The sequence below is a fragment of the Myotis brandtii genome, unplaced genomic scaffold (genome assembly GCF_000412655.1).
Source record: "Myotis brandtii unplaced genomic scaffold, ASM41265v1 scaffold165, whole genome shotgun sequence".
Lineage (NCBI taxonomy): Eukaryota > Metazoa > Chordata > Mammalia > Chiroptera > Vespertilionidae > Myotis > Myotis brandtii.
Window position 1 is genome coordinate 4,228,754 of NW_005356042.1, and position 9,914 is coordinate 4,238,667.

General features: G+C 54.3%; 1 protein-coding gene across 2 annotated transcripts in view; it reads left to right on the forward strand.

Annotated features, from left to right (window-relative positions):
- Window positions 1-8,662, forward strand: part of MVD (mevalonate (diphospho) decarboxylase) — a 9,372-nt gene extending 710 nt beyond the window's left edge. The window contains exons 2-10 of one of the 2 annotated variants that reach the window (XM_005862507.2): window positions 2,573-2,643; window positions 3,153-3,267; window positions 3,589-3,735; window positions 4,734-4,933; window positions 5,221-5,295; window positions 5,502-5,720; window positions 6,176-6,291; window positions 7,207-7,315; window positions 7,903-8,662. In XM_005862507.2, the coding sequence (XP_005862569.1) occupies window positions 2,573-2,643; window positions 3,153-3,267; window positions 3,589-3,735; window positions 4,734-4,933; window positions 5,221-5,295; window positions 5,502-5,720; window positions 6,176-6,291; window positions 7,207-7,315; window positions 7,903-7,983 (1,133 nt within the window). In that variant the 3' untranslated portion in view covers window positions 7,984-8,662. Of the gene's footprint in view, window positions 1-2,572; window positions 2,644-3,152; window positions 3,268-3,527; window positions 3,736-4,733; window positions 4,934-5,220; window positions 5,296-5,501; window positions 5,721-6,175; window positions 6,292-7,206; window positions 7,316-7,902 lie in introns of both variants that reach the window. The other variant, XM_005862506.2, reaches the window with a different exon arrangement.
- Window positions 8,663-9,914: the final 1,252 nt, after the last annotated feature.

Below are 9,914 nucleotides of genomic sequence, written 5' to 3' on the forward strand. Positions count from 1 at the left end.
CTCCAGCCCGGCGCGGGTGGCGGTGGAGGAGGTGATAACGCGGTTGGAGGTCCATATACCATTGTGAGCACTCACTCCAGCGGTCCACCCGGCCCGGTGGTGCGGTAGGACGTATATCTTCTCGGGTCCCGGGACACTTGATGGACATGGTCCACACAGGGTGTCCATCCCTAAGGTGGGACTCAACTCCCACGGTCACGCCCACCCCAGCCACCTGGGACCTGCTCTGCATTTCTAGCATGTTCTCTTTTCAAGAATACTTCATCAATGAACAGTGAACGCAGCACGTAGCGTTTTGGAACTGGCCCACTTCACTCTGTAATTTCTGGAGGCTCATGGTAGTGGCATCAGTGCTTTGCTCCTTTAGTGCCGAGTCCTGTCCCCTGGTGCGGCCCGGCCACAGGTCCTACACCCTTTGAAAGGCAGCTGGGTTGCTTCCAGCCTTAGTCTGTTAGGAATAAAGCTGCTATAAGCTTTTTGTATGGATTTTTGTGTGAACATCAGTTTTCATTCTTCTAGGGCAGTGGTTCTCAACCTTCCTAATGCCGCGACCCTTTAATACAGTTCCTCATGTTGTGGTGACCCCCAACCATAAAATTATTTTCGTTGCTACTTCATAACTGTAATTTTGCTACTGTTATGAATCGTAATGTAAATATCTGATATGCAGGATGTATTTTCATTGTTACAAATTGAACATAATTAAAGCATAGTGATTAATCACAAAAACAATATGTAATTATATATGTGTTTTCCAATGGTCTTAGGTGACCCCTGTGAAAGGGTCGTTTGGCCCCCAAAGGTGTTGCAACCCGCAGGTTGAGAACCGCTGTTCTAGGGTAAATGCCCAGGAGTGCCATTGCTGGGTCATAGTTGCATGTTTAGTTGTTTTTTTTTTTTAAAAAAGAAACTTTTATATTGTTTTTCCGAGTGGCTGTACCATTTTACATTGTTTTTTGGCATTTGGTAGTGTCACTGTTTTTTGTTTTAGGGGATACATCGTTGTGGTTTTGTGCATTTTTCTGCTGGCTGACCTTTTCATGGGCGTATTTGCCATCTCTGTATACTATTTGATGAAATGTCTCTTCATGTCTTTTGTCCATGTTTTAATTGAATTGTTTGTTTTACCATTGAGTTTTTGAGAGTTCATTTTATATTTTAGATACTAATTCTTTGTTGGATACGTGGTTTGCAAATATTTCCTCTTACTCTATAGTTTATCTTTTCATCTTCCTAACAGGTTCTCTCAAACAGCCAAAGTTTAAAACATTTTGGTGAAGTTTAGTGTATTAGTTATTCCATGTATGCTTTTGGTGTCAAGTCTAAGACCTCTTTGCCTAGCCCTACAACCTGAAGATTTTCTCCTAAAGGGTTCACAATTTAAATTTAAGTCTGTGACCCATCTTGAGTTATTTTTTGTATAAGGTATAAGACTTGGGTGGAGGTTCATTTGGTGATCTATAGATGTCCAGTTGACAAAAATGCTGTCCCTCCACTGAATTGCTTTTGCACTTTTATAAAAAATCAGTTGGGTTTATTGATGGGGACTCTTTCTGGGTCTCAAAGATCACCTGCCGGGTATGAATCCTTATTACCTCCCGTAACTCTGCCATTCCCCCAAGCCCAAGTGCAGCACATTGTGTGTGCTTAACAAAGAGTTTTGAAATTTCCAGAAAGTTTACTTTGTTTGCCATAAGATACGGGGGTAGAAGTGCTCAGCAGCAGTGGGTGATTTTGGGTGTCTCCAGGGAGTATGAGCAGGGAGACTTGAGGCATTTTCAGTAACTGAGGCTGCTCCTGTTTGGGAGGAAAAGACAAGTCTAATAGACAAGCGTTCAGTACCCAGTAGGCGCTCCGGTGTGATTTGTCCAATGGGTGAAAGACGATAAAACAAAAAAATGAAGCAGAAAGATGGTTAGCCTCCAGCTCTGCTCTGGGACCTGGAGCACAGTGAAGTGGGGAGCAATCCAGGAGGGCTTCCTGCAGGTGTGGGTACAACACTCTGCCATTCCCCCAAGCCCAAGTGCAGCACATTGTGTGTGCTTAACAAAGAGTTTTGAAATTTCCAGAAAGTTTACTTTGTTTGCCATAAGATACGGGGGTAGAAGTGCTCAGCAGCAGTGGGTGATTTTGGGTGTCTCCAGGGAGTATGAGCAGGGAGACTTGAGGCATTTTCAGTAACTGAGGCTGCTCCTGTTTGGGAGGAAAAGACAAAAGCCTACCAGTCAAGCGTTCAGTACCCACTAGGCACTCCAGTGTGATTTGTCCAATGGGTGAAAGACGATAAAACAAAAAAAATGAAGCAGGAAGATGGCTAGCCTCCAGCTCTGCTCTGGGACCTGGAGCACAGTGAAGTGGGGAGCAATCCAGGAGGGCTTCCTGCAGGTGTGGGTACAGCAGGAAGAGGACATAGTGAGAGAGCAGGGTCCAGGGGGATGGGGAACTATGATATGGGAGAGGGGATGACAAGGGAGCACCAGCGGGGAGGAGTGGGGCTTTGGTGGGTGGAGGCAACAGTGCCCTGGTTTGGGGCTGGGAAACTGACTAGCTTACCTTGGGTTGTCTGTTCCAGGGGGGAAGCGAGATGAGGAATTGATCCTGCCCATCAACTCCTCCCTCAGTGTCACTTTACACCAGGACCAGGTTAGTATGGGCTGACAATAAACACCAAAATAAAAATTTACTAAACTTTTGTTTAATAATTGATAGTAATAAATCCCCAGTCCATGAACAGTGTCCATTCCATGCTCCACTGTTAGGAATGCTCATTGCACATGCACCCCCAGGTCTCCTCTGAGGTTCTGTCCCTTCACACTTGTGCCCGGCCCAGTGGCTCTGCTGTGGGAGATGGAAGCATCAGCCTCACCCTGTATAGCAGTGGTTCTCAACCTTCTTAATGCCGCGACCCTTTAATACAGTTCCTCATGTTGTGGTGACCCCCAACCATATGCTGCTGTATAGGGAAACCAGGCTTGGGGCCGAGCCTACCTACCACACTGTCTGACACCCTCCTGTCTGGCCTCAACCTCCTGTTCTCCAGCAAGGCTGTCCCTGCCCCTGAGTGGGTGACAGTGATAGGCCATGGCAGGAAAGGCCTCCTCAGCAAAAAGGGGTGCTTTGCCCCTGAGGTGGCCCTGCATTTTCTTTCCCAGTTAAAAACCACTACGACAGCTGTCATTAGCAAGGACTTCACTGAGGACCGGATTTGGCTTAATGGCCGGGAAGAGGACATAGGGCAGCCGCGTATCCAGGCCTGCCTGAGGGAGAGTGAGTGGGGGTCCCACATGGGACGTTGGGGCCAGTCCCAGCCTGTTCCTTCCCCTCCTTCTCTTCCTTACTCTGGGCGGAGTCTGAGAGCACAGCAGGCGCTGCTCCCTCCCCACCTGGCTCCGAGAGCCCCCGGGGATTGGGGACACCTGTTAGCACAGCCAGGTTTGGGTCTGGGGTCTGGGGCTTTCTTGAACAAGGAGGCCTGCAGAAATTTGAGGCAGAGGCCCGGTGTCAGCTGTATCTCTGACCCTTGGCAGGCGAGATGCCAGGAGCAGGTCAGGGCAGCTCTGCCCAGTGGCTATCTCCCCCTCCCCACAGTCCGCCGCCTGGCCCGAAAGCGGAGGAGTGATGAGGAGGAGGACCCGCTGCCTCTCAGCCTCAACTACAAGGTCCACGTCGCATCGGTGAACAACTTCCCCACAGCCGCAGGCCTGGCCTCCTCAGCTTCAGGCTATGCCTGCCTCGGTGGGTGCCCACAAGAGACTCATGCTCTTTCAGCTTTCGGGGAGCCCTCGTCTCACGAGGCTGAGGCCTTGGTTGTCTCACACATCTGAACGTTAAAGTCTTCTGAGGGTTCCATACATCAGACCCTCTAGGTTGTATGTGACAGAAGCCATCTCAAACTGGCTTACGTCTGAAGTAGGGATACTGTCTTGGCTTACAGAACAAAATTCCAAGGATTGCAGCTGCCTTCTGGTGCAGCTGGTTCCAGACTCTCCCACCGCCTCATTGGGCATCCGTTTCTCTCCTTTCTTGCTCACCTCTGTTGGTTCACTCTCTGGTAGGATCTCCCTACTTAGGGACAAAGCTGGTTACCACAGTGGCGGTCAGTGGGCTCACACCGTCCTCATAGCCAATGAAATCAGTGGCCCATGAAAACCCCAGGAATGATGCTTACTGGCTTGGCTTGGCTTATGTATCCAGGCCTGAACACCTTCAGGAGCCGGGGGGCGGGTGAGCCACGCCGGGAGGGGTGCCAGTGTTGGGCAGAGCTCTTGCCTTATGACCCCAGCTGTGCATCCTGGCATCAGACCCTTGACCAGGCCCAGCCCTGCTCCTTCACGCCCAGCATGCCAGCTACCCTAAGCGTGTACATCTTCAAGCCTCTGTGCCTTGGTTCCTGCCCCAAACAGCACCCCTAAAAGCCCAATTTTGTGCCACTCCTTGGAGAAACTTTGGCCCCTTGGCACTCAGTCCTTCAGGTCCCCAAGAGTGGCTCCCCTCCACTGCAGCTCCACAGGCTCCAGGGGTCTTTGTATGTCCAGAGCGCGCCTTTGGGAATGCTGAGTGTGTGTGAGCGTGTGGGTGGCCACGTGGGTGAGTAGGTGAATGCTAGCCGTGAGAGTTGGTGGCTGAAACGCTGTCATCTCAGAATTTTTAATTTCCTGTAAGGCACGTTCTCCTAGGGTGCTGAGCATATCTTAGTCCCCCTCCCCTGTCCACCTTCCCTCCTGTGCCTACAGCCTATGCCCTGGCCCGAGTCTACGGGGTCGAGAGTGACCTTTCGGAAGTGGCTCGCCGCGGTTCAGGCAGCGCCTGCCGGAGTCTATATGGTGGTTTCGTGGAGTGGCAGATGGGGGAGCAGGCTGATGGGAAGGACAGCGTTGCCCGGCAGGTGGCCCCTGAATCACATTGGCCTGAACTCCGAGTCCTCATCCTTGTGGTGAGTGAGACAGCCGTGGAGTGCGGGGACCTCTTGGACTGAGCTGGGGGTGATGAAATGGCTCTCCACGGACCGTTCAGGAATGACGCCCATGTAGTAAGAGGGTTTCTGATCTATATGCTGCTGTTCTCAGAACTGTCATCTCTGCCAGTCAGGAGGCCTCCATGGTCAGGAGGTGCTGGCCTCCACCCTACTGCCTGTACCAGCTGAGGGGAGGGACAGGACAGGGTGGGTGTTTAGGGCTGGGGCCTGGGTGTGAGGTCTAGGCCATCTCTCCCTCGGTGCAGGTGAGCGCTGAGAAGAAGCTGACAGGCAGCACAGTGGGCATGCAGACCAGCGTGGAGACCAGCCCCCTGCTCAGGGTAAGACCGGCACTGGGGCAGGTGTCAGCTCCCCAGGGAACAACCTGCTTGTCAGGATACACGCCAGGCTCCACCCACATCCTCTGAAGCTGAGCTCATCTGCTCTGCTGGATGTGTGGACACTGAGGCCTGGGGGAGGCCCTACCCGCAGGCCGCTGTGCTGTGAAGCAGCCAGCACCTCATTGGGAAGCACCTGTGTCTTGCAGTTCCGGGCTGAGGCGGTGGTGCCGGCGCGCATGGCAGAGATGATCCGCTATGTCAAAGAGAGAAATTTCCAGGGCTTTGGTGAGCTGACCATGAAGGACAGCAACCAGTTCCATGCCACCTGCCTGGACACCTTCCCGCCCATCTCTTATCTCAACGACACTTCCAGGCGTATCATCCACCTGGTGCACCGCTTCAATGCCCACCATGGGCAGACCAAGGCAAGGTGGGGCCGGGGCAGCGCTGGAAACCCACAGAGTGGGCCTCAGGGCATGATATTCAGTAAAACCAGCACATGCTTGTCTGTGACAGAGCGCCACGGAACCTGCTTCATGCTCTTGCGTGCAGAGCAGCAATGTTTCTGTCTCTGTTTCATTTTGGTTGCAAGTCCCACTGAGGGATCCCAGGCTGCACTTTAAAGCACTGGTTTGGGGAGCCCCCTTGCCCTCAGTCCTGAGTTGTCCAGCAGAAGTGCCACTGCTCTACTCGGGGTTGGCCTCGCGGGCGCTGTGGGAGGCCCTGGGTCCCTGGGCAGTCTAGAGCAGCGGTCGCCAACCGGTGGCCCGAGGACCACTGGTGGTCCATGAGGTCCGAAAGGTTGGCAACCGCTGATCTAGAGGGTCTGAGCCAGGCAGAGCCACTGTGCAGATAGTGACGTTGACTGCATGGGTTCCAGGTGGCATATACATTTGACGCAGGCCCCAATGCAGTGATCTTTACCCTGGATGACACTGTGGCTGAGTTTGTGGCTGCCGTGAGGCACAGCTTTCCCCCTGAGTCAAACGGAGACAAGTGAGTTGTGGGTCCCCCCATTTGGGAAGCCGTGGAGGGAGGAGCAGGGTCTCCTATTGGGATCAGGGACAGCTGCTCCTAAGGCTGTGGTGCTGAACAGGGAGTCCCGCAAGAAGTGTAGATCCCCTTGGACCACAGGCAGTGTGTCACCAAGTGCGCCTTGCTGTGACCGGGAACTTCCCATCACACGTCTTAGCCCGTGACAGAGTCACACCCATGCACATGGCATCGTGGCTCCTGTGTGGACAGTGGCTACAGCCCCGCAGTGGGGACAGAGCATTTGGATTTCTTCGCACCAGTTTTAATGGTCCCTTCTCAATGTGGGGACATGTTCCTGTTAGGGGTACTGGAAGGGGGGGGGTTACCTGTCTCCATAATTGGGGCAGTACTATAATTTGGCAGCACTGGTGGCTAGTGGGTGGGAGGCCAGAATACTAACTTCCTTACCAAGTGGGACAGCCAGGATGGCCTGGGAGGCCGGGGGTGCCCTCATCAGAAGCTCTGTACTCATGGCCCTTGTCACCGCAGTGGGTGGTGGGCAGAGGAACACAGTGATGGACTCATGCCTGAACTGAGGCATTTAAGTTGTTACCCCACTGGGTGGAGCAGTAGCCACAGGCCATTGGTGAATCCAAAACCTCAGGGAGGTTTCCTGAAACCCTCCCTTCACAGTGACCCCAGCCTGGCCCTTGGTCACTCCTGCTCAGCTTTTATATGTGGTGAAATACACTTAGAAGTGTACAACTCAGCAGCATTGAGTATATTCGTTGTTGTGCAACCAGCACTTCTTTTGGTTCCAGAATTTTTTATCACCCCAAAAGAAACCCTGCACCCATCGTCAGTCACACCCTTCCTGTCTTTGGTCTGCATGCTCCTGTCGATGGGCACACAGCACTCCTGCCTTCCTTTCCTCAGGTTTCTGAAGGGGCTGCCCGTGAAGCCTGGCCCACTCTCAGACGAGCTTAAAGCTGCACTGGGCATGGATCCTACCCCCGGCAGCATCAAATACATCATTGCCACTCAGGTGAGGCCTGGTACCAGCCCTCAACACCAGGGCCTGGGGCCCTCACGGCCCAGCACACCCAGGGAAGTTTCCATCCAGTACACGGGCTTCATGGCCTTAGACCCAGTGTGTCCACCAGGTGAAACCAGGTGAAGGGGTTCCCTTCACCCCCATTTCGTCAAGAATAACAGCAATTTCAAGGAATCTGGTCCACTGGTTTGTTTCACTCACTTGCTTTCAGGACACACTGTGACTTGGGCTGTGTTCCCAGTGCTCAGGGGAGAGGGCAGGGCTGGCCATGGAGATGGGGATCCTGGGGACCCTCAGCGCTCACCCACTGGAAGCAGATCAGGATCCTTGCTCTGGCTGAGCTAGGATTTCACTCAGATGGTTCAATTCCAAGTCCTCATGACTCCCTGTCTCTACCTTTCACTCAAGTCTGGGTAATGGAGGCTGGGACCACATGGCTCTTGCCTAAGGGAGTTGGGCACAGGGCCAGGGCATCACCACACGGTGGTCAGCTTCTGGCCTGTACTTTCCTGGGAGGCTGGAGGGTACACCTGTCCTTCCCTGTCACCCAACTGAACATTGATTTCTCTACCTGCCAGGTGGGGCCCGGGCCTCAAATCCTGGACCACCCTCACGCTCACCTCCTGGGCCCGGACGGCCTACCGAAACCAACAGTTTGATCGCCTCCTTGAGAGGAGCCCTGGCCACCACTTGGAAAAGGGACTGCTTTGCTGGGACTGGGGAGCTGGGTGTGGCAGCAGCTGTGCCATGCTTGTTGGGACTGGAGGGTGGCTACCTGGCCCCGGGCTGGTCAGTGTGCTATGGCCAAGTGGGGGCAGTGAAGTGACCACTTGCAGGCTCCCAGGCGGCCAGGAACAGGCACCCCGCCAAGTGCCTCACCTTCCCGGCCTGTACTGTGCTGAGATGAGGGCTGGGATGGGATGTGGGACCTGGTGGATCCAGCCCATTGGGTTGAGCTGCTGGTGTGTCCCCTGTGAAGGGTCTCTGACCCTGAGCTCTGGGGCTACGTTCACTCGCTGAAACAGGAGCTGTTTCACTGAGATGACGGGGAGTTGGCATCCCTCTTTGGAGCTGGAGGACTGGTCACTGTTCAGGAAGCAACTTCTGCAAGCTCAGGATCCCTCTACAAAGTGCTTTGAGCATGACAGTCACTCTAGCTCCTCTGCCAGAGCTCAGAGCGCTGGGTGTGGATAGAATGTTTCTTCATAAAAAGACCAGGAGTATGACTCCGAGGGAGATGGGAGAGCAGCCCAAGATGCCTTGTTATATGGAAGCCCCACTGTCACAAGGAGCCCTGGCAACTGTCAACTGGGAATAAAGCCAGAATTGCTGATTGGGCTTGGCGTGCTTCTGTGTAACCAGCGCCCCTGTGTGGGCAGTGGGCAGCACTCATCGGGAGGGCTGGGGAGGGCACGGCCCATGTGCTTCTGCCAAACTTGGAACTTGCCCACTTGCTGACTTGCTCCTGAAGAAGCTGCCTTCTGACCCAAAGCTCCCCTTCAATTGCCCAGCCTGCGGTGGGGTATTCAGCACACAGCCACTCCCATGGCCACAGGCCACACTAGATGGCAGACACGGTCACTAGGGCTCTGACAGGTATGGGGACAGGGTTCGGGTCTGGCTTTAAGCTTCCAGTCTACAAAAGTGGGAAAAAGGCGTGCAGACAGCACTGATTCGGGAAGGTTCCCTCAGCCCAGAAGCTTATGGTTTCTGGAACCCAGGAATGGCTGGTACTTCTATGAATGGCTATACTTAAATTAGTGTGCAAGTCATTGCACTCTTCCCCACACTCCCAGCTTCAGCACCATCAGCTTGTGGGAAAAGGAGGCTGGACACCTGTGCCCTTTGACCTGGCTCCCTGCCTCCACCCCAGAAGGGTCAGATGCTGCTGCTGACCCTTAAGGGAGAGGGCAGAGGAGGGAAATGACAAAGGGACAGGACCTAGCACTCCTACATTCTAGATTTTCCCAGCTTTGCACACCTTGTTCTCCTCCCCTAAGTTAGTCCTATGAGCAGAGGGTTGCCCACCACACCTGGCTAGCCCAGGGTCAGCGGAAGTGAGGGTTGGACCTGCCACTGTCCTAAGTAGCAAATATTGACTTCATGGAGCCCCGCCCCAGGCTCAGGCTCCTTCCTTGTCTGAGGCTCTTCTCCCTGGAGTGGGCATGGCTCTGGACCTTTAAACCCCCTAGGAACCTGGCCTGCTCACACCTTCCAAAGGAGCCCCTGCTGGCACTTGCAGGAGGTTCAGCATTTTGGGGTGACACTGCCTAATGAAGCGGGTTCCAGGGCCCATTCCCCCAGGCAGTGGTTAGGGCGCTCCAAGTTGACTGCGGTGGAGCTGGCAGAGCAGACTCCCGGCACCAAGCAGGCTTCCAGGTGGGTGCAGCCTGCGGTGGGCCCAAGGGCACTGGAGGAGGTGAGGCGAGGGCCCCTCAGACCTGCAAGCTTGAAGGCGTCGGGCAGGCTTCCTGAGTGCCCACCAACGTGGCTCCCCTGCTCACCCAGCCTGTCTCCTAGGGGCGGGGCCGGGGCCGGAACTGGGGACGCACTGTTGTTCCGCGGGGCGGGGCGGGACTGCCCCGGGAAC